The sequence below is a fragment of the Moschus berezovskii genome, chromosome 18 (genome assembly GCF_049115385.1).
Source record: "Moschus berezovskii isolate FMDL1 chromosome 18, NW_MosBer_1.0, whole genome shotgun sequence".
Classification (NCBI taxonomy): Eukaryota; Metazoa; Chordata; class Mammalia; order Artiodactyla; family Moschidae; genus Moschus; species Moschus berezovskii.
Window position 1 is genome coordinate 63998003 of NC_142477.1, and position 23985 is coordinate 64021987.

The following is a 23985-nucleotide window of genomic DNA, read 5'->3' on the forward strand; positions in this document are numbered from 1 at the left end:
TGTAATGAATGCTGTTAGAATCCATTTATGAAATCTCTGGTCTTGTGATATTAGAACATATAGTTTTCTCTTCTCCCAAACATGCCCAAACGTTCTTATGTTATTAGGTCTTCTGACCTTACGCCAGATTGTTTTGAGCAAAGTTGATCAGTCTCTCCACACCAATACTGCGCTGGATGCTGCAAGTGAATATGCCAAATACTGCACAGAAATTTTAGGTGTTGCAGCTACTCCAGGTATGTAAATATACTTATTGCAGGTTCCTTCTTCCTGGGAAGCACAGGGTATACTTAACATTGCTAGAGAAGGCAGAGTGTGTCAGGCAGATTACCTAATATAATTTATTTCTGATTTCTGAAACCAGGCCATGACTTTCAGATAAGCATACTTTTGTCCTTATGAGTTATCCTGTCCAAATATGCTTGCAGGGAAGGCGGCTCCAGCTCTGCAGCATTTTAGTGTAATCAGGCGTGAGCAATTGGCCTCCACCCAGAGCAGAGAAAGCCATTCAGCTTGGCAACATGGCCTGGCCCCGCCCTCCCTGTGTGCCCTGTGACTTCTGTAGGATTTCATTAAGACACTGGCAGGAGGGACATTTTAGAGAAAGGCACAGGCTTCTACCTTGTGTCTGATTCTGCTTCCGAGGTCAGTTCAGGCAGTTTGACTTTCTAACCTGATATGATTTATGAGACTCGTGTGAGTGGGTGGGAGATGGTCAGACATACGCATTACATTGATATTTATTTATTTCAAGCAAACATATAGCTGTGCATGTAAACATAGTTGGAAAGATGACTTTTTTCGATCAAAGAAACTATTGTCTAATTGAGGCTGTCACATTTCTAATGATAATAAAGGCCCAGGCCCCTCTCTTCCTTCTGTGATCTAGTATACTGAACAGCAAATTTGGGCCTCCGGCCTCTTTGACAGAATCCTTTCTGTAAAGTAGCCCTGGAGGTAGATGGAATTGGTAAGACCTTTTTTTAGCTTTTCAGGTAAAGAGTTCTTTTTCAGTAATTATGAACCTCAAGTACCATTCTGACCCATTTTAGATATAAATGGGTGTGACAAAGAGAAGGCTCAATATTATTAGAATATTTCTAAGACATATATGTGTCTGAGGGACAAGAAAGGACTGAGTTGTCTATTGGGTGTGGACAAAACCTCTGAAACTATTGTTAGGCATTCCAGAGCGGAGGGCCGAAACCAGCTCTGAGGTGGAGCTGTCATAGGAGAGAAGTTTGTAAACATCTTGGCCAAGGACACCCATAAACCCTGGGAGTGCTAGAGGTGACCAGCTGTAAGGACCTAGCACTGTCTCCTCCCATAGCTGGACTCCCCATAGGGAAGCCTTAGCTAGCTGAGAACCTGATATTTAACATCTGACATCACATTGTTTGAAATGTATCTTTTTTTAAAGGCACAAATATGCCAGCAACTTTTGGACATTTGGCTGGGGGGTATGATGGCCAATATTATGGATATCTTTGGAGTGAAGTGTTTTCCATGGACATGTTTTACAGCTGTTTTAAAAAAGAAGGGATAATGAATCCTGAGGTATTGTATTGTTTTTTTTTATCCTTTTGTTACTTCTGTACTTGCCCTGTCCCCCTTAACTCCTAGTGTAAAATATTTTTTACACCTAGATTTTGAGAGTAAGAGATCTGGTAACAACTTTTAACTTTAAAAGTCTAGCATCTTCTCACATCATCATACATTTGCTTTATATAGGTGATTAATTCTGTAAGTTTGAAAAAAAACCTGCTGCAGTTTCTTGCTTACTAGCATTCCATTATATTGCATAATTAAAATTCAAAGCTTTGTTTATGCATTTGAGCATTATGGCTGCTAGTTTTGACATGTGCCATACAGTGTTTTCGTTTTATAGGTTGGGAAAGAAAGGTAAACTCCTTCCTGATATAAATGATCTGCCTACGTTTTGATACACTCTACATACTTTCATTATACGTTTTCTGTGGAAGTCACCCTTTTTTCTGTGATTGGTACACACCACCTACAACACAGAGTTTGTAACCTAAATGCCTTTGAGTAATTTAAGCTGCTTCATTAACCTGAGCCATTCCTTTCCGTGTACAGCGACTTGACTGCCAGGTGGCTGCCAGCCAAACCTTCCTGAGTTACAGTCCCTCTGTCTCCATTCTTGTTGAAGACTCAGCTGTCAGATTATTTCCAGGGCTGATGATTTTCCAGTGTGTTTTTCATTCTGTTTGATGCAGAAATTAGAAGAACAAAGTGTCAAAATCAGATTCTCTGTGTGTATTTCAACCGACTTATTCTCAAAACTTTGTGTTTCTGGATTACATACTACCTTGCATATGAGCGCTGAAATAACGGATGTGATGTAGACCCCCATCCCCTCTCGCCACCCTTCACCCCCAAAACACCAGCTCCAGAGTACCTGCATTCTACTCCCTGGCCTTTCCAATCCCTTCATCTTCCACCCATCCTACCCAGGCTGTTTGGTCCCTGCAAGTCTCCTTCCATCCCCTGGCAACCCCACTTAAAGAACGATCAACCACTGGCTTATTCTCATAAATACCGTGACTTCTGCATGACCTTCAGCCAGTGTCCAGCCCTGGGTTCCAGGTGGTACCCTTGGGGTTCAGATTCCCCTTCTGCGGAATATCCTGAGGCTGCATTTGATGCTCCGCTGCAGAGTCCAGCTGTCTGGACCCTCAGCGTAACTCCACGGTCCTGCTCACTTCCCTAATTGGGGTCCCCACCACCTGTCTCCCTCTCAGCAGATACTCTGTCCTCTCTACTAAGGACATTAAGAGCATTGAAAGTGAGTACCTTCATCTTCAATATTTAACTTCTTCCCTCCTGTCTCTGCTTCCTGGCTTTTGCCTCCCCCAACTGAATTGGGAAGTTGTTACCCTCCCCCCACAGAGTAACCACTGATGATCCAGTCGCCAACTCTCAAAGGCCCTCATCTAGCTTTTGTCTTGTTTTATTCCTGCTTCTCGGAATTCCTCTCTTTGTCACAGCCCTTAGCTAAGCAAACAGATCCCGTCTGTACTTCCCAGAACTCTCAGCCTGGCAGCCAGATTTCTGTGTTCCCTTGGGTCTTTCCTCCTTCACAAATTTATTCATTCTGCTTCTTCCACCTAAAATCTATGCCTTCCTTGTCTGTGCCTCTCCAGAACTCTGCCGTTCATAAAGGCCCTATTCAAACGGCCACTCATTTATGAAGTCTTCCAGATCTCTGAAACCAGAAGTGATCTTTCCATCCTCTGAACAGAAGAGTGAACTTGGGCATGGGGTATATAGTTTCAATAAGCTTTTTCTTGTGTCTGGAATATAATTATCTTACAGAATGGCAAAATCAGGTTATAAAATATTTTATACCATAGAATGTGAATTCTAATTTTAAAATACACATTTAGAAAAAAAGTACATCAAAATATTGTCAATTATTATCTTTGGTCAGTTTATGATTATTCAGTATTTTCCTGTACTTTTTTTATAGAGCTTTTCCTTATTTTTACATAGAGCATGGATTATTGTAGAAATCAGAAAACAGTGTTTAAAGAGACACAAGGTCCAGGAATGTAAGAGTATAATTGTGACCTCCACCGGCTCTTAAGTCATTGGTGAGGCTTCCTGGCATAATTACTACATCGCCTTTTTCATCTCCTCTGCTCCACTCACTTGACCACACCTTCAGGAGCCTCCACTTCCTCCTCTCCTCTTCCAGCTGTCACAGTAACAGTCAAAGTACTGACTCCAGTGGATCCCAAGGAACTTGCAGTTCCGGCAGGAGGGATCCCTGCCATCATGCTTCTATGTGCCTCCTTTCTTCTCAGGCTTCACTGCTTGGCAGGCAGCCAGACTGCTCTTAATTCAGACAAAAGGACAGGGTTGAATGTGGAGGAAGCAAGATTCCATACAACCTGGAGTTGCCTTGTGGTGTCAAAACCTGTTTTAAATTTGACTGAAATTCTAGATTCAGCTGTGCAATATATTATTACCCGTCTTATGCCAGGAAGTTGGCTTTAATCCCTTCTTTTCTCCTTCCTGTTAAATACTCTGGAACATCATTTCGTTTCCTGCTCCTCTGCTGTCACAGCAATAGTGAGTCCGGCTCCAGAGGCCAAGAAGAATCCACTGCACCCACCGTCACACTCTTCAATTCAAATATCCATTTATTTAAAAGCTAACACTTTGAAATAACAATCCTGTTCTACAGAAACTTCTGTCATTATTACAACTATGTCATGATGAAGGGAAAGAATTTTTGTGGTATGAAGAAGTACTGAATTTGATCTGAAGCTGTGGGAATCAGAACAGGCACGATATATCATACAGTCTTGTTGTCTTAAGACCCCTCACTCTCCCCAGTACATATATTTGGAGCACTTTGAGAAAATAGCAGGGTGGCCCTTCAAGGAGTCAATACCTGCTTTTCTTAGTCCCCAAGCTCTAGAGAGGCTGGGAGCTGAAAGATCGTGTATTGTTGACATTATTGTTCATAGTCATTAGTATCAACAGAAGAACATCTCCAGGCCTCACCTCTGTAACCTCTTACCATCCTGCAAAGCCTGGAGTCTGAGAACCACTTTAGATCTCAACAAGCAGAACCGCAGAAAGTGTGCTACTCACTGGGAAAACAATAGTAGGAGGGGCCGAATGTAAGCCTGCAGTCTTCTGTACCCTACGTGTTAGCAACAAATATTTTAGAGTACAGTTGTTTGATAGCCTCTGTCAGAGGTTTAGAACTGGCTGCTTACCTGAAATAGCCTGAAAGTTTGCTACCTCTGGTTTTATCTCTAATTTTCTATGATCTTCATCTTAACTGTATAGTTTGTTAAATATAACAGTATCTTTAGCTTTTACTTTTTCAACTCATCCCTTAAATAACTATGGAAGGGAGCTACTTGGAGTTTCGCAGAAAACTCTAGGAGCTCTTTCAGGATCCCTTTAAGGTTCCGAAACGCGGTTTCAAAATCCAGCAGCTAATCGTAGGGTTGAAAGAATGAGGGCATTTTAACAAGGGCCATTTCTTTTTATAATGCAACTTCATTGTGGGAAAATTTCCTAAAAAGTAATAGACATGCAGATTCAAAGGCAATTATATTGTTAAGCTAGAATTATGTTCCTCCTCTTCTGCATTTAGAGTAATTGCTAAGCTTTGTTTTTTTCCATTAGTGAAGAAGATTACAGCCAAGTATCACATGCAGGAAGGAATAATGAGAAAGTCAAAGATGGTGAAGTATAACTGTTCACGATTCCATAAGGAAGTGCCTGGATCTTACAGACAATAATGGATAAGGAGACACATAAAGAATCTTGGCTGAGGAAGAATTATGTGACAGGGACTTTGCTGGTGGTCCAGCAGTTAAGACTCTGTGCTTCCATTGCAGGGGGCACAGGCTTGGTCCCTGATCAGGAAACTGAGATCCCACATGCCTTGTGGTACAGCTAAAAAACTAAAGAGAAAAATTACCTGATAAAGTGTATTATAAAGCTAAGTATTCCAGAGCCTAGGCCCAATTTCTAAGAGAGAACATGAAATTTCCTCTCCTGATGGGCCTTACAAATGGATTAAATTCTGTGTAATTAATTAATTAATTTGGGACCTACCACCCCAAAGCTAATTTTTCTTACACTTCAACTTTTTCTAACAGCATTAAATTCTGCCTGATTTAAGGGAAAAAGAAAGGAAATGGGGTTGATGTCCAACCTACTTCTTGAATATTTACGACACCAGGCCTTCTAAGCCTTGATCTCCAACCAGCTGGAAGCAGTTTTTCTTCCTTTTCGTGTTCCTCCAGCCCCTTTTTGTGTTTCTATTAGAGCTCTAATAATCTGCCTTGCTAATTGAATATTTCTTTATCTCACCTCCTGGATCATGAGGCTCTTCTAATAGGAACTGTTTTATTCATCTCGGTGTTCGTCCTCTGCATCAAAATACTTACATTGCTGGACCCAACTGGCAGCCCCCTGACCTGCTTCCTCTCATCTGTTCCCCTAATACACAGGACTGGCCAGGCTACCCTTCTTTCTCCAGATCTCCCTCCCCGTAAATATTTACTCGTCCCTCCTCACAAATTGAAACTTTGCTGAAGTTTTCCAGATGACCTCTTTGAGTCAAAGGGTGATTCTGACCCTGTTCTCTCTGACTACCAACACCAGTCTTTCACCTTCTCCCTCCTTCCTGTTTGTTGTCAAAGGTATTCTTTTTCCCACTCACAACCTCCCCACCCTCACATGATCATAGAAGACAAAGGAAGTGCTGTGGGGAAGAAGTGTACAGATGAGCTATGGAAGGACAGGTTTCAATATCCACTGTAAAAGCGGGCTGGTGAGCCTGTTAGGTGCCTGACTGTCATCGCTTGTCCTTGAGCGGATACTGTCTGCCCTGATGCCTGTTACTCAGAGCAGGAAGGAGACACCTGGCTCTACTGCCTAGACTCAGTCACAGGGAGGCGGAGGAAGGCAGGGTTGGGAGGCAGGGGGAGCTTGCGTGTGCTTCTGCAGAGAAGCCAGAGGTGGCACGAGACCCAGACTGCTTCCCATTTGTGTGTTCTCATAGACGATGGGTGTCCTTCACTCAGATAATTATGAGTGCTCAAAGAAAGGGAGAAGGGCATGGCATCCCACTGCAGTGTTCCTGCCTGGAGATTCCCATGGACAGAGGAGCCTGGCGGGCTACAGTCCATGGGGTCACAAAGAGTCGGACACAACTGAGAGACTAACACATACATAAGGGCTTCCCTTGGTGGCTCAGATGGTAAAGAATCTGCCTACAATGAAGAAGACCTGGGTTCCATCCCTGGGTCAGGAAGATCCCCTGGAGAAGGGAATGGCTACCCACTCCAGTATTCTTGCCTGGAGAATTCCATGGACAGGAGAGCCTGGCAGGCCACAGTCCATGGGATCACAAAGAGTCAGACATGGTTGAGCAACTAACGCAAGATTGTTGCATAAAGTGAGTGCCTTGTCTCTCCTACTTAGTATTCCTGTGTGTGTGTACTCAGTCATGTCTGACTCTTTGCGACCCCATGGACTATAGCCCACCAGGCTCCTCTGTCCATGGAACTTTTCAAGTAAGAATACTGAAATGAATTGCCATTTCCCACTCCAGGGGGCCTTCCCGACCCAGGGATTGAACCCCCTCTCTTGTGTTTCCTGCATTTGGCAGGAGGATTCTTTACCACTGCATCACCTGGGAAGTCCACTTAGTATACTATTGTATAATATTTTATACTGATAGTGGAGATGAAGTCTCTTGTGCTTTTTTCTAGCTTTATTAGGAGACAGAACTAATTTTAAGGAAATGCTGAAACAGGAATGCGTTTGTTTCCCTGACTATATATGAGTAGCTGAACTTAGGGACAGTGTGAGAAAGAAAATGAAAGGAGGGATAGATGCCGACTCAGGTTTGTTGAATACCACCATATAGCAGGAGTGATTCTAGGGAGCAGGCAAGGTGCTAAAACCATTGCTCAGATTCCTCATATACTGAGGGAGGTAGGCATATTCCCACCTTACAGATAAGAGAATTAAGGCCCAAGGCCACATAGCTGAGGATGAAGCCAAGATTTTAAACCTGGGCCTGACTCCAAAACTCCTGATCCTGCTTTAAAAAACATCAGTGTTGAAGACTTGCCTGGTGGTCCAGTGGTTAAGACTCTGTGCTTCTAATGCAGGGGATACGGGTTCAATCCCTGCTTGGGGAACTAAGATCCTGCATGCTCTGGGGAGCAGCCAAAAATAAAGAAATCGGAACATATTTTTTAAAAAAGAAAGAAACTATCAGTGTTACAGAGGATTTACACAGTTTCCAAAAGATACATGTTAACCTTCCAGGAGTAAAAGCCACAGAGATGACCGATGATGATTTTCCCTTCCCTGAATGACTAACAGGAGTGCTTACTCTGTACAGACCCTCCTGCAGGGTTTTTCGAGCATGGAAGTTTCTAGTGGTTGTCTTAGAGCTTCTCCTCCTGCTTTGCTCACAGTTAAGCTTCCTCCATTATATAAACAGAGGAGAACCACTCACACCACAGATTCTGTCCACCTGTAGCTTTGTCTCCCAGACAGCGTTCTCTCACCCAGGTGCCTTCCTAATACACAAATTCACTCAACTGTTGTTTTTTTTTTAAAAAAAAAAAAGAAAAGCAAGATCCTATTACCAAAATGACTCTTAAACTCTTCTCCAAACTTCATTGCCAAGGAAATGAAACTATTAAGAGACCATTGCTCTGTAATTCAGGAAATTGAATCAAGTTGTGTGGAGCTCTAAGCAGAGGAGGACCTGCGCTGTTCTGAGCCACGTACTGTGAGACTAAACAGTGCCCAGCTGTACAGTGACTTTACCAGCAAGGGAGATGCGAACTGGCTCCTCACAGCGGCGTGCAGCCACTCTGAGTCTCGCTGTGTTTCACTGTCCACAGTTACAGTTCCTGGTGCAAAACGAGAATATTCTGGCAGATGTCCACATTTTGGTGATTTTTTTAACTTTAAATTTTTCATTATTTTTCCTATAATTGTGCGATGAAATACGCATTTTTAAAAGACTCTCAGATCTTGAGCATTAAGAATTTCTGCAGGTAAATACTAATAATTGAGGCTGCATGATAGGTTCAAGAGGGTTGACTATACTCTTGTCTCAACTATTAGTGTGTATTGAAAATATTTCCATAATAAATGGCTTGAATTATTTTTATGTTCAGATCAATTTAATTCACACTTTCTAAGCTCCTATACTGCCTCACCCAGCGAGAACAGCGCCTCATTCCCCCACCCCACTCCCGCCTACTGATTTGTTGTTGTTCCGTTGCTCAGTTGTGTCCATCGCTTTGTGACCCCACGAACTGCAGCACACCACGCTTCCCTGTCCTTCACTATCTCCCAGAGTTTGCTCAGACTCACATCCTTTGAGTTGGTGATGCCATCCAACCACCTCATCCTCTGTCGTTCCTGTCTCCTCCTGCCTTCAGTCTTTCCCAGCATCTGCCTCTTTTCCAGTGAGTCAGTTCCTCGCATCAGGTGGCCAAAGTTTTGGAGCTCCAGCTTCATCATCAGTCCTTCCAGTGAATATTCAGGGTTGATTTCATTTAGGATTAATTGGTTCGATCTCTTTGCTGTCCAGGGGACTCTCAGGAGTCTTCTCCAGTACCACAGTTCAAAGGCATCAATTCTTTCGTGCTCAGCATTTTTTATTTTTCAGCTCTCACATCCGTACATGACTATTAGAAAAATCATAGCTTTGACCATACGGACATTTGTAGGCAACGTAATGTCTCTCCTTTTTAATACACTGTCTAGGTTTATCATTTCTTCTAAAGAGCAAACGTCTTTTAATTTCATGATTGCAGTCACCATCCGAAGTGATTTTGGAGCCCAAGAAAATAGTCTATCACCGTTTGCATTGTTTCCCCATCTATTTGCCATGAAGTAATGGGATCGGATGCCATGATCCTCGTTTTTTGAATGTTGAGTTTTTTTCACTCTCCTATTTCACCTTCATCAAGCTCTTTAATTCCTCTTTGCTTTCTGCCTGTGGTGTCATGTGCATATCTGAGGTTATTAATATTTCTCCTGGCAATCTTGATTCCAGCTTGTGCTTCCTCCAGCCCAGCATTTCACATGGTGTACTCTGCATATAAGTTAAATAAGCAGGGTGACAATATACAGGCTTGACATACTCCTTTCCCAATTTGGAACCAGTCTGTTGTTCCATGTCCAGTTCTAACTGTTACTTCTTTACCTGCATACAGGTCTCACAGGAGGCAGGTAAGGTGGTCTGGTATTCCCATCTCTTTAAGAATTTTACACAGTTTGTTGTGATCTGCACAGTCAAAGGCTTTATCATAGTCAATGAAGCAGAAGTAGAAGTTTTTCTGGAATTCTCTTGCTTTTCTTGATCCAGCAGATGTTGGCAATTTGATCTCTGGTTCCTCTGCCTTTTCTAAATCCAACTTGTACATCTTAAAGTTATCGGTTCACATACTTTTGATGCCTAGCTTGAAGGATTTTGAGCATTACTTGGCTAGCATGTGAAATGAATGCAGTTGTGTGGTAGTTTAAAGATTCTTTGGCATTGCCCTTGTTTGGGGCAATGAAAACTGACCTTTTCCAGTCTTGTGGCAACTGCTGAGTTTTCCAAATTTGCTGGCATATTGAGTGCAGTAGTTTAACAGCATCGTCTTTTAGGATTTGAAATAGCTCAGTTCGAATTCCTCTTTACATCATGATGGTTTAAAGATGGTTTGAAAACTTGGGAATAGTTTAAGATGATCTGCTGGTTTCTAAGAATTTTCTCAGACTTCATCCTGTGGGATGAGTCAGTGTTACATCATTTAAGTGTTTCACCAAATCCAGTAGTCTGCATGAAAGCACGTTGTTCGTGCTCAGCCAGACTTTCATCCAGAGCAGCAGTCCCACAGCACTGTTTACACCATGAGGTCCTTTGATACTGCTTGGTGTTTTCTACAGCCGGGTAATTCAAATCTTCTATTTTCATTTTCAAAATAGTTGACCCTACCCCAATCCTAATGTTAGGTTTGTTGTTTTTTTTTTCCTGGTCCCTTGAAGTTATTTGATTCCATGGATCTGGAAGGTAACCTTTTTTCTTTAGGCTTAGTGACTGCCGTAAGGAGGGGAAACTCTGTAAGGGTTCAGGTTCTAATGTGTGATGTTCTCCATGGTTATGGGGTCGCCCCATTTCTGGATCTCCTGGGTTTAGTCGGCACGTGAAGGCTGACTTTATTAGCATGCACAGGGCGTGTTTCGCATCTGCCTGGTGTGCTGGTCCCTCCTCTGGCCTCCCCATCCGCGTTTAGAAGGTGCACCTTGTGTGTCCAGCCGTCATGTTCTCACTGAACAAGTGGAGGCCGGTGGTCACGCCATTGTATATGAAATAAGTGGTCAGTGACCTCTTAAAAAAATGAAGCATCTTAGATCTTTTCTTCTTTGAAATTACAGCAGTGTCATTTTGCCTATTTAGGAAACAGTGAGTTTTGAAATACTAAGTGTGGGGTTGGGCTCTAGGCCTTGACTTCTAGCTATATTTGGATGAATCACTAACCCTCTTAAAGTCCCATCATTTCCTTATCTAAGTGATGGTAATTAAATGTCTGCCATAACTAAGTAACTGGAGAAGGCAATGGCAACCCACTCCAGTGTTCTTGCTTGGAGAATCCCAGGGATGGCGGAGCCTGGTGGGCTGCCGTCTATGGAGTCGCACGGAGTCGGACACGACTGAAGCAACTTAGCAGCAGCAGCAGCTCTAATTCCATCATCTCCACGAGCTTTGCTTGTACTGATGCTTCCAAGGCCCACTTGACCTCACACCAGGAGATCTGGCTCTAAGTGAGTGATCACACCATCATGGTTATCCAGCTCCTTAAGATCTTTTTTGTATAGTTCTTCTGTGTATTTTTCCCACATTTTCTTAATATCTTCTCTTTCTGTTAGGTCCATACCATTTCTGTCCTTTATTTGCATGAGATGTTCCCCTGGTAGCTCTGATTTTCTTGAAGAGATCTCTAGTCTTTCCCATTCTATTGTTTTCCTCTGTTTTTTTGCCTTGTTCACTTTAAAAGGCTCTCTTATCTCTCCTTGCTATTCTCTGGAGCTCTGCACTCAGATGCGTATATCTTTCCTTTTCTCCTTTGCTTTTTGCTTCTCTTCTTTCCTCAGCTATTTGGAAGGCCTCCTCAGACAACCATTTTGCCTTTTTGCATTTCTTTTTCTTGGGGATGGTTTTGATCACTGTCTCTTGTATAGTGTTATGAACCTCCATCCATAGTTCTTCAGGCACTCTGTCTATCAGATCTAATCCCTTTAATCTATTTGTCACTTCCACTGTATAATTGTAAGGGATTTGATTTAGGTCATACCTGAATGGCCTAATGGTTTCCCTACGTTCTTCAATTTACATCTAAATTTTGCAATAAGGAGTTCATGATCTGAGCCACAGTCAGCTCCCAGTCATGTTTTAGCTGACTATAGAGCTTCTCCATCTTTGGCTGCAAAGAATATAATCAGTCTGATTTCGGTGTTGGCCATCTGATGATGTCCACGTGTAGAGCCTTCTCTTGTGTTGTTGGCTACTCTGTAGGTCTGGGGCCTAGAACATAAGATGACCCTTAGAGGGGCTTGTTAGACAGTGTTCTAATATGACACTGAAGAAGTGGTGGCAACCTTCTTGCCTTATTTACAAGTTTTGAATAAATTTTCTTAACAAGGAGGGGCCGTAATCACTGATAATAGACTTCCTGAAAACCCTGGTAATGACAGTTTAAAAGATATGTCATTTCTTGCTTGGTCTGCAGCAATTAAATACTGTTTTAACAGTGATCTAGAACGTAAAACACGAATGATGGCTATTCGTATTACAGACTTTATTATTCTAAAAAGCAGATCAGAGATCTTGAGCCCAATACAGTTTACCCCTTCCCTTTCTTTTATTGCCCAATGTGTCTAAATTTGACCAGTGTTTAATCAGTGGATTAGATAAGGTTTAGTTAGTTACACTCATGTTTTAGGTCCTGCTGCTGCTGCTGCTGCTGAGTCGCTTCAGTCGTGTCCGACTCCGTGCAACTCCCATAGACGGCAGCCTACCAGGCTCCTCCGTCCATGGGATTTTCCAGGCAAGAGTACTAGAGTGGGGTGCCATTGCCTTCTCTGGTTTTAGGTCCTAGATCACTATTAAAACAGTAATTAATGCTCCAGAACAAACAAGAAATGACACATCTTTTTTTTTTCTTTCTAAAGAAAATTAAACCTAGCTCTAAACTGTCACTACCAGGGTTTTCAGGAAGTCCATTATCAGTGATTACAGATCCCTCCTTTTTAAGAAAATTTATTCAAAACCTGTAAATAAGGCAACAAGGTTGCTACCACTTCTTCGGTGTCATACTGGAGCATTGTTTAACAAGCCCCTCTAGTACAAGAATACTCCAGTACTCTTGCCTAGAAAATCCCATGGATGGAGGAGCCTGGTAGGCTGCAGTCCGTGGGGTCGCTATGAGTCGGACACGACTGAGCAACTTCACTTTCACTTTTCACTTTCACACATTGGAGAAGGAAATGGCAACCCACTCCAGTGTTCTTGCCTGGAGAATCCCAGAGACGGGGGAGCCTGGTGGGCTGCCGTCTATGGGGTCGCACAGAGTCGGACACGACTGAAGTGACTTGGCAGCTTAGCAGCTACTGGTCGGTCATCTTATATTCTAGGCCTCAGACCTGTAGAGTTGCCACAGGTAGCTACTGAGCTCTTGAAATGTGGCCAGTGCTATTGAAGAATTGAGATGTGCTCTAAATGTAAAAAACACACTAGATTTTTAAGACATACCACAAAAAATAAATCCCGATAATTGATACGTGTTGAAAGGATAATATTGTAGACCTTCTGGGTTAAATAAAATATTAAAATTAATTTTACCTATTTTCTTCTTTATTTAAACATGATTTCTAGAAATTTTTAAGTTAGACATGTGTCTCACATTATATTTCTACTGGACAGTGCTCTCTAGAGTTTATGGAAAGTAACTTCATTTCACTAACTGTTTACTCCTGATTAAGACTCATCTGTGAAGTTAGCTATGTGCTTATAGATCATTAATAAGTTTCAGATGATTTCTGTTTATAATCAAAACCTGAAAAGTTGTTTTTTTGTGTTTGACCCTTGTAGGAGTTTAAGTAGTTTTGTATCTAACTTGGTGGATTTCCTTCATCAACATTTTATTTTCTTTAACAGTTTGACTAGCCGTCTCTGATGGTTGTACCAAGCAGAATCATTGTCATAAGTCAAAAATGATGTTACTTTTGTTTCTGGAAATTCTCAAGCTATTTATGTACTCAGGGAGGCTACTAGTAGCTGTTCAAATGATTTAATGGATATAAATTTGCATCTTAACCCTGAACTATTTTATAGGTAGATTTAGAATTAAGCTTCATTGAATTGTCTTACCTTTCAAAAGGACAGTGAAAATACTGAATAATGCCGATACTGAATTTCGGTTGTTTTCTTTCACTTATCTGCTTATATATTTGTGTAAATAAAGGCAGAGGAACTGTTGTATGCTTTAAACTTCTGGACCTTGTCCCCAGCAAATTTACAAAGGTCCTTCTTCCTCGTGTTGAGCCCACAAAACTATCTACCCTCCACCAGGGGACATAGATTGTGGCCTTACCCCCACCCATAAGGAAGAAGAGTTTTTTTATGAGCCCTTCATAAAGACATGGCAGAAACTGGGCTACGGTTTCCAGGTACACAATCCCTGTTTGTAGCCTAAATGAGCTCCTGTTTCGCTAACCCTTTTGAAATCACATTTGAGATGGGGTAGCAAATAGAAGACTGTTCGAGCTTCCATTTGGCTATGTTTTGTTTGTTTGTCTGTTTGCTCATATTGTCAGCATGCTGCTGTGGATCTAAGGAGACAAGACAGTAATAAAGGGAAGTGTGGAAGACCGGAGGTCTAAGCTCCAGATCGCTTAGCTACCAAAGTAAATAAATACTACAAAACTGCAGTCTAGGGGAAGGAGAACATCCAGAGTAAAGCTCAAGTCCCTTTTTTTCCTCTCTTTTGCATCTAGAGATTTGGAAAATTGCTATAACCATGAATTATTAGGCATGCTTTATTTTATTAGGTTGGAATGAAATACAGAAACCTGATCCTGAAACCTGGGGGATCTCTGGACGGCATGGACATGCTCCAAAATTTCTTGACACGTGAGCCAAACCAAAAAGCGTTTCTAATGAGCCGAGGCCTGCCTGCTCCGTGAACTGGGGCTCTTTGGGAGCCGTCCATGTCTGGAGGACAAGCCGACATCACCACGTGTTACTGGCCTGGAAACTGAAGGGAGTTTTGCAAATGAAAATGTAGATTTCTATTAACTTCCTTTTGTTTTTTAATTTGAAAAATTATACAGATGTAAATGGAATTCTAAATACTGTGACCTAAGAAAAGATGCATTAGAAAATAATTGTACTATATAAACTTTCATAAAAATGGATGTGATTTCTTTTTATAAAAGTTTCATATGAATGCAATTTCATTTTTTTATGATTGTAATCTAGGTAATATAATGTAAGAGGGCTAAGAATTTTTTAAGTGGATCATATACATTATCTCCTTTGATCCTTCTTATATCTTGAAGTTTTGTACTTGGGATTTCTCGGCTGATAAATGAATCATCACGTTCCTCTGATAAATATTTTCTCAGAGCCTTGCATCCACTTTAACTCTTTGTCTCCCAGTAAAGTGTGACCTCTTTGCCTGCATACCTCTGGGCCAGGGGACTGCCTCAGTAATGCATGTATCTTTGTATTTCAGGCTTCATGATTTCCAACTTTCCGCCACACTTGATTAATGTTCCTCTAATTGGTTTAGCCTTTGCTGTCTGATGTCCAGTCAGAGAGTACCAAAAAATGAGTTTTAGCTGAAATGGCCTAATGTATATTACGAATTTTAATATCTCATGTTAGAATATTTGAGATCTTGGCTTAGAGGTTCATTTGCACTTCAGCATGTAAGATTGTCATATTTACCAATTAGAACACTAAAGCAAATCTAAGATTATTTTTCTCTTCCCGAGCTTCTAGTAAACAGCAAGGTCTTTGCCGCCTCTACTGTGCTCCTCACCTGAAGTGGCAGGTAGATTGTCACAAAGGCCCATCTCGAGTGCTGCAGGAAGAGAGCTGAACCGAAGCATAAAAAGCCCAGAGACCCCAGGAAATGAGTGGATTCTGCACAGGAGTTTGTGAGGATGGCCACTCCCAGCGTTATGTGTGCTTCAACTCAGCCATGGGGAGGAAGCTCCTCTGTGACTTGTTTCATCTGGTGATTTTAAGTGAGCCTTTGGAGCTCTTTAGCTCTCTTTACTGTGGGCCTAAATTCCAATTTGCAAACCAGGAAACTTACATACTTACTTTTCCTCTAGGAGTCTACTCAATGAGGAAACCAAAATAGGATAATAAAAAAAATTTTTAATTAAAAACTAACTTGGAATGCATGCATTCTGCATAGGACTTCTAATTGTTTCCCAGTGTGTACTGAGGTATGACTCTGCTGGCCAGGGACAAAATTAGAACCTTTCCATTCTCTAATCCAAATGGACTTTGTGCTAAATAAAAAGATATTATGCTGCATAGTCAAATTATAGACAGCAGGAAAAATCAAGAGCTGTAGTGACACAGAAGAAAATTCAGATTATTATTGTCGAGCAAAATACCCTAAACATCACAGGAAATCCCACCCTCCCTTCTGAGACAATTGCCTGGCCCTCTCGCCCCCATATCATCCCGTGTCATCATCTCCGGTCCTTAAAGCTGGTGTTTTTGTTTTGTTTTGGTTCTCTTTTTTTTTTTTGGTCTTAGCAACGTATGATACTTTTTTCCCCAGACTATTCTGTTTTCCAGTTTCAGGCAAAAACTCTCTTCAGCTTTTTCTATTGCCCAGTGTGTCTTCTTAACAACAATAACTTTTATGATTTTAAATCTTATTTCATGTGGAAAAACTAATATTTGGTCTGAAAAGTCTACACACAATAAAATTACATTATTATCCAAGAGACTAAATTTACATTTCTTTTATACTTTAATGTTAAAACTGAAATGGATAAGAAAATGGAAGTACTGTGGTATTCTTTTTATTTAGGGTTCATATCTGATATTTAAAATCTATCAAAGAACATAATGTCTACCAACAGATGAATGGGTAAAGAAGAGTTGATACACACAAACACACAATGGAATACTATTCAGCCATAAACAAGAAAAAATAATGCCATTTGCAGCAGCATGAATGCAGCTAGAGATTATCATACTCAGCAAAGTAAGTCAGGAAGAGAAAGACAAATACCAAATAATATCAGTTCAGTTCAGTTGTGTCCAACTCGGCACAACCCCATGGACCACAGCACGCCAGGCCTCCCCGTCCATCACCAACTCCCGGAGTTTACCCAAACTCATCTCCTTTGAGTTGGTGATGCCATCCAACCATCTCATCCAGTGTTGTCCCCTTCTCCTCCTGCCCTCAATCTTTCCCAGCATCAGGGTCTTTTCAAATGAGTCAGCTCTTTGCATCAGGTGGCCAAAGTATTGGAGTTTCAGCTTCAACATCAGTCCTTCCAGTAAACACTCAGGACTGATCTCCTTCAGGATGGACTGGTTGGATCTTGCAGTCCAAGGGAATAATATCACTTAATCACTTTTAGGTTGTGAAATCTAAAGTATTATGTAAGTGAGTGAGTCTGTCTATGAAACAGAATCATGGATATAGAGAACAGACTGGTGGCTGCCAAGGGGGTGGAAGGATAGAGATTGGTGGAGGGACAGAGTGGGAAACGGGGGTTAGCAGATGTCAACTCATATATAGAATGGATAAACAACAAGGTCCTGCTATACAGCACAGAGAACTATATTCAATATCCCATGATAAACATTTTGGAAAGAATATAAAAAAGAATTATATATATAAGAATAACTGAATCATTTTACTGTACAGCAGAAATTAACACAATAAATCACAACAAGTAGTAAATCAACTATACTTGAATAAAAATAAAAAACAAAATTACCAAATAACATTAATAGAAGCAAACACTCATCAAGAAATATTCTCTAGCATAATTCAAACTAAAGACCTGATTTTTAAGCCTTTTTGAATGTGGACAACCATCTGATTGTTCTTTATTTTCCCCTAGATCTGCACATAGAGTGTTGGTGAGTGTTCTGAATGGTGGAAAACTATAAAAATTGTAATTGACCAACCTACACTTTAGATGTATGGACTAAAACACATATAATAAGGTATCTCTTAGTTATTGAAACAGGAGATTTGGACCTGTTTCAGGTTTTCAGGGAGTCATTAGTTCACTGAGGGCAGGTTCTTAAACATCTCAGGTGTAGTATGCCTGGTTCCTAAAAGTTTAATTTTAAGATGCAACAAAGAAGAGAAAGAAAAGTTCTAATGTGGTGCCACTTAGTACAGACTTTTTTTCCCTCTAATACAAATGTTGCATGTTACCTAGATATAGAACTGAAAATTATCTTGAAGAGTAGTTACGCCAAAATCTTGTCTTCCTAAACTCTTATAATAAAGGATAGATATCTATAGCTCTTTACCCTTGTCAGACCGCATTGTATAAGAGACCAAAGTCAAGAAAGTAGCTCATAAACGTTTTTGATACGATTTTGTATTTGTAGGTGATTGCTTTAATTAGTAGGGAATGGCAACTTTCTACTTTACCATTTTACCTTTATCCTTTGGGTATGAACTAAGGTATATAGGGATCCGGCCTTCCTAGTGAATGTGTTGGTTCATTCGTCACTATTTTTCACATTTTCCTTTTCTGTCATTCACAAGAATGACATTTTTCGTGTTTGGAGGAGATTCCATTAAAATACTAATCTCCCAAATTGGGTTTTGGCATAGTTGAAGTGAAATGAAGTGAAGTCGCTCAGTCGTGTCTGACTCTTTCCGACCCCATGGACTGTAGCCTACCAGGCTCCTCCATCCATGGGATTTTCCAGACAAGAGTACTGGAGTGGGTTGCCATTTCCTTCTCCAGATTGGCATAGTTAGCTGATCCCCAAAAACTGTTAAAAGAGAAACCCTATTCCATCTGACCAGATACAATGACCAAGGTTTCTTTCTTCCCTCAACATGACATTATTAGTTATGTCTCATCTGAAATTGGATAGCCCTTCAAAACAGAATTTGCCTTCTCTTATGAATACTTGATGAGAATAAAAGCAAAAAAGACATACATGCTTTAATTTTCTTTGAAAAGTAGTCAATATCCAAAGTTTACTTTTTCAGGTTTTTTTTCATTCAATCAACAATTTTTATTGAGTGCCTACAATGTAGCAGTTCTCTTCTAGCTTCCTGGACTATAACAGTACAGAGCTTACAGTCAGGTGGGAGTAGGGGTCAGGGGAGACAATAGCAATGGTGGGCAGAGACAGTAAATGCAATAGCAAAGTAAATTCCATAGGGAGAGGCTTCCCTGGTGGCTCAGAGGTAAAGAATCCACCTGCAAACGCAGGAGACATAGGTTCAATCCCTGGCCCTATAAGATCCCATATGTCTCAGAGCAACTGGAGGGACCGTCCTGAAGGCCAGGGGCTGGCTCAAGTGTCTCCAAAAATCATGGTTGCCTAGCTGGGGCTTGGCCCACAGCTGAAGCTCATATTCCGTGTCTGGAGCGAGATTCTCCAGGGAGATCCATCGCTGGTTCTGCCTGAGCGTCAGCAGCAGGACGTCCTCCCAGCTGTGGTCCGCGTGCCTTAACCGGACCTTGAACTCCACGTCCAGTGGAATACCTGGGAGATGGTTCAGATTATGTTTCACATATGGGTCTCTATGTGGACGACTTGGAGGGAGTGGGGCAGAATCAGACGAATGTAATCGAAGGGCTTGATATCCTAGGTCATCATTCTCCACTCCCTGCCTTCATAGCCCATCAACATCAGTTTCATGACATCCACTGCAATCAGTTTCTGAGCTTCTGGAGAATGTCCTAGGACCAGCTTGCATGCCCAGGAGCCCGGCTTCACTGGTTGCCGCTCACAGGTGTGGTTCCACTGTTTTGTAGGAAAAAGCACCTCTCGCATAGGCTGAAGTTTCTGCAAGTAGAAGGTGGTGGCTCGTAGGGCCTCATCGTGGCTCTGGAGGCAGGAGACATTGGTTCTCAAGTTATAGAAGCATGTGATGAAAGTAGGAAAAACCACTAGACCATTCAGATATGACCTAAATCAAATCCCTTACCGTTATACAGTGGAAGTGAGAAATAGATTTAAGGGATTAGATCTGATAGAGTGCCTGATGAACTATAGACAGAGGTTTGTAACATTCTACACGAGACAGGGAGCAAGACCATTCCCAAGAAAAAGAAATGCAAAAAAGCAAAATTGCTGTCTAAGGAGGCCTTACAAGTAGCTGTGAAAGAAGAGAAGCGAAAAGCAAAGGAGAAAAGGAAAGATTTACCCATTTGAATGCAGAGTTCCAAAGAATAGCAAGGAGAGATAAGAAAGCCTTCCTCAGTGATCAATGCAATGAAACAGAGGAAAACAATAGAATGGGAAAGACTAGAGACCTCTTCAAGAAAATTAGAGATACCAAGGGAATATTTCATGCAAAGATGGGCTAGATAAAGGACAGAAATGGTATGGACCTAATAGAGGTGGCAAGAATACACAGAAAAACAGTACAAAAAAGATCTTCACGACCCAGATAATCACGATAGTGTGATCACTCACCAAAAGCCAGGCTTCCTGGAATGTGAAGTCAAGTGGGCCTTAGGAAGCATCACTGCACACAAAGCTAGTGGAGGTGATGGAATTCCAGTTGAGCTATTTCAGATCCTGAAAGATGATGCTGTGAATGTGCTGCACTCAATATGCCAGCAAATTTGGAAAACTCAGCAGTGGCCACAGGACTGGAAAAGGTCAGTCTTCATTCCAATCCCAAAGAAAGGCAATGCCAAAGAATGCTCAAACTACGCAACAATTGCACTTATCTCACACGCTAGTAAAGTCATTCTCAAAATATTCCAAGCCAGGCTTAGGCAATACATGAACCAGATGTTCAAGCTGGTTTTAGAAAAGGCAGAGGAACCAAAGATCAAATTGCCAACATACGCTGGATTATCAAGAAAGGAAAAGAGTTCCAGAAAAATATCTATTTCTGCTTTATTGACTATGCCAAAACGTTTGACTGTGTAGATCACAATAAACTGTGGAAAATTCTGAAAGTGATGGGAATACCAGACCACTTGACCTGCCTCCTGAGAAACCTATATGCATGTCAAGAAGCAACAGTTAGAACTGGACATGGAACAACAGACTGGTTCCAAATAGGAAAAGGAGTACGTCCAGGCTGTATATTGTCACCCTGCTCATTTAACTTATATGCAGAGTACATCATGAGGAACGCTGGGCTGGATGAAACATAAGTGGGAATCAAGATTGCAAGGAGAAATATCAATAACCTCAGATATGCAGGTGACACCACCCTTATGGCAGAAAGTGAAGAAGAACTAAAGGACCTCTTGATGAAAGTGAAAGAGGAGAGTGAAAAAGTTGCCTTAAAGTTCAACATTCAGAAAACTAAGATCATGGCATCTGGTCCCATCACTTCATGGGAAATAGATGGGGAAACATTGGCAGACTTTATTTTGGGGGGCTCCAAAATCACTGCAGATGGTGACTGCAGCCATGAAATAAAAGACACTTACTCTTTGGAAGGAAAGTTATGACCAACCTAGACAGCATAATAAAAAGCAGAGACATTACTTTGCCAACAAAAGTCTGTCTAGTCAGGGCTATGGTTTTTCCAGTGGTCATGTATGGATGTGAGAGTTGGACTATAAAGGAAGATGAGCGCCGAAGAATTGATGCTTTTGAACCGTGGTGTTGGAGAAGACTCTTGGGAGTCCCTTGGACTGCAAGGAGATCCAGCCAGTCCATCCTAAAGGAGATCAGTCCTGAATATTCATAGGAGGGATTGATGTTGAAGCAGATACTCCAATACTTTGGCCACCTGATGCAAAGAGCTGACTCATTTGAAAAGACCCTGATGTTGGGAAAGATTGGGGGCAGGAGGAAAAGGGGATGACAGAGGATGAGATGGCTGGATGGCATCACCGACTCAATGGACATGAATTTGAGTGAACTCCAGGAGTTGGTGATGGACAGAGAAGCCTGGCGTGCTGCAGTCCATGGGGTCACAAAGTGTTGGACATGACTGAGTGACTGAACTGAACTGAACTGATGTTGGAAGCATATGCGTTCACTGATGTAGATACCCGAGGGACGGCCAGGGACAAGAGGAGGACGAAGAGGGACAAACAGCAGGACAGAGCCAGATCCAGCATCACATCCACGGGACTGGGGAAGGGAACCCTGTGTTTAGGACCTAATGAAGCTCAGCTTCTCGATATCTCAAGAATGGGTGTAGGCCATCTCAGAAGGCGAGTGATCATATTATTTTTAAAGGAGACATTTCCACTAGAAACAAATCCACCTAAGTGATTATCTAGTACCAACTCTATAAAGGTTATATAATCTAAATACCAGGTTAATGTAGCCTTTTCCAACATACCCACAATGGTGGTTTAATTGCTCAGTAGTGTCTGACTCTAGTGACCCCATGGACTGTAGCCCACCCAGGCTCCTCTGTCCATGGGATTTCTCAGACAAGAATTGTCAGACAAGGTTGCCATATCCTTTTCCAGGGGATCTTCTTCCCCCAGGGATTGAACCCATGTCTCCTGCACTCAGGCAGGTCTCCTGCATTGCAGGCAGATTCTTTGTTAACTGAGCCACAATAAATATATTAATGGATATTTTGTGTAGAAAAACTTTTTTTGAAAAGTTGTGGTAATGAACACAACAGCCCTTCAAACACCCACTCCAATGAATGATTCTTGAGCTTTTATTTTACTACATTTACCTTGTAGTTTCCCTTCCTGATAAAATATATGTCCAATGCATCATGTCCACTACATGTGTACAAGAAAAGGCAAAAGGTGAATATGACAAGCTATTTTGTTCCTGCCCATATGAGTTGATATTCTAGCTGCTTATTTCATAGAGCTTGAAGGCTCACCTAAAATTTTACTGTCATGATAAAATGTCATTAGCATTTGTTGTCAGAGAAACTGTATGGCTTAGAATGTTTTAAAGGTACATGTTCATTGAATCCAACAAGACACTTGACACATTTATTGATGTCTTTAAGGCTAAGATGGAGAATATGACAGGATAATTGTTAACCAGGTGGATTCCTAGCTATTGAAACAAACTGAATGAGTTGAATAATAATTTACGTTACATTGAGGAAATCATGGCAAATGGATGGGGAAACAATGGAAACAGTAACAGACTTTGTCTTTTTTAGGCTCCAAAATCACGGCAGATGATGACTGCAGCCATGAAATTAAAAGACACTTGCTCCTTGGAGGAAAAGTTATGACCGACCTAGACAGCATATTAAAAAACAGAGACATTACTTTGCCAACAAAGGCCTGTCTAGTCAAGGCTATGGTTTTTCCAGTAGTCATGTATGGATTGGGCTTCCCTGGTGGCTCAGACGGTGAAGTATCTGCCTGCAATGAGGGAGACCTGGGTTCGATCCCTAGGTCGGGAAAATCCCCTGGAGAAGGAAATGCAACCCACTCTAGTACTCTTGCCTGAAAAATTCCATGGACTGAGGCTCCTGGTAGGCTACAGTCCATGGGATCACAAAAAGTCGGACACAACTGAGCGACTTCACTCCATGTATGGATGTGAGAGTTGAACTATACAGAAAGCTGAGTGCCAAAGAATTGATGCTTTTAAACTGTGGTGTTGGAGAAGACTCTTGAGAGCCCCTTGGACTGCAAGGTGATCCAACCAGTCCATCCTAAAGGAAATCAGTCCTGAATATTCATTGGAAGGGCTGATGCTGAAGCTGAAACTCCAATACTTGGCCACCTGATTTGAAGAACTGACTCATTGGAAAAGACTCTAATGCTGGGAAAGATTGAAGGTGGGAGAAGGGGACGACACGATGAGATGGTTGAATAGAATCACCGACTTAATGGACATGAGTTTGAGCAAACTCCAGAAGTTGGTGATGGACAGGGAAACCTAGTGTGCTGCAGTCCATGGGGTCTCAAAGAGTCGGACACAACTGAGTGACTGAGCTGAACTGAACTGAGGGAAATTTTGGATGAAGACATGAAGAATTCTATAGAAAGTATTCTATATTCTATTGAAAAGTGAAGTTGTTCAGTCGAGTCCAACTCTGTGTGATCCCATGGACTGTAGCCTGCAAGGCTCCTCTATTCATGGGATTTTCCAGGCAAGAATACTGGAGTGGGTTGCCATTTCTTTCTCCAGAGGATCTTCCCGACCCACGGATCGAACCTGAGTATCCTGCACTGCAGGCAGACTCTTTACCATCTGAGCCACTAGGGAAGCTTCTATATTCTATAGAAGATATTATCAAATTTACAGATAAC

At 41.6% G+C, this 23985-nt stretch overlaps 1 protein-coding gene and 1 pseudogene across 3 annotated transcripts in view; one reads left to right on the plus strand and one right to left on the minus strand.

The window, feature by feature from the left end:
- The window catches only part of NLN (neurolysin), a 106072-nt gene extending 89508 nt beyond the window's left edge, over positions 1 to 16564 (plus strand). For all 3 annotated transcript variants that reach the window (XM_055421971.2, XM_055421970.2, XM_055421972.2), the window contains 3 exons: positions 108 to 236; positions 1421 to 1557; positions 14626 to 16564. In XM_055421971.2, the coding sequence (XP_055277946.2) occupies positions 108 to 236; positions 1421 to 1557; positions 14626 to 14760 (401 nt within the window). In that variant the 3' untranslated portion in view covers positions 14761 to 16564. The remainder of the gene's footprint in view (positions 1 to 107; positions 237 to 1420; positions 1558 to 14625) is intronic.
- Positions 16565 to 19037: 2473 nt separating this feature from the next.
- Positions 19038 to 23985, minus strand: part of LOC148775001 (interleukin-2 receptor subunit beta pseudogene) — an 81676-nt pseudogene continuing 76728 nt past the window's right edge.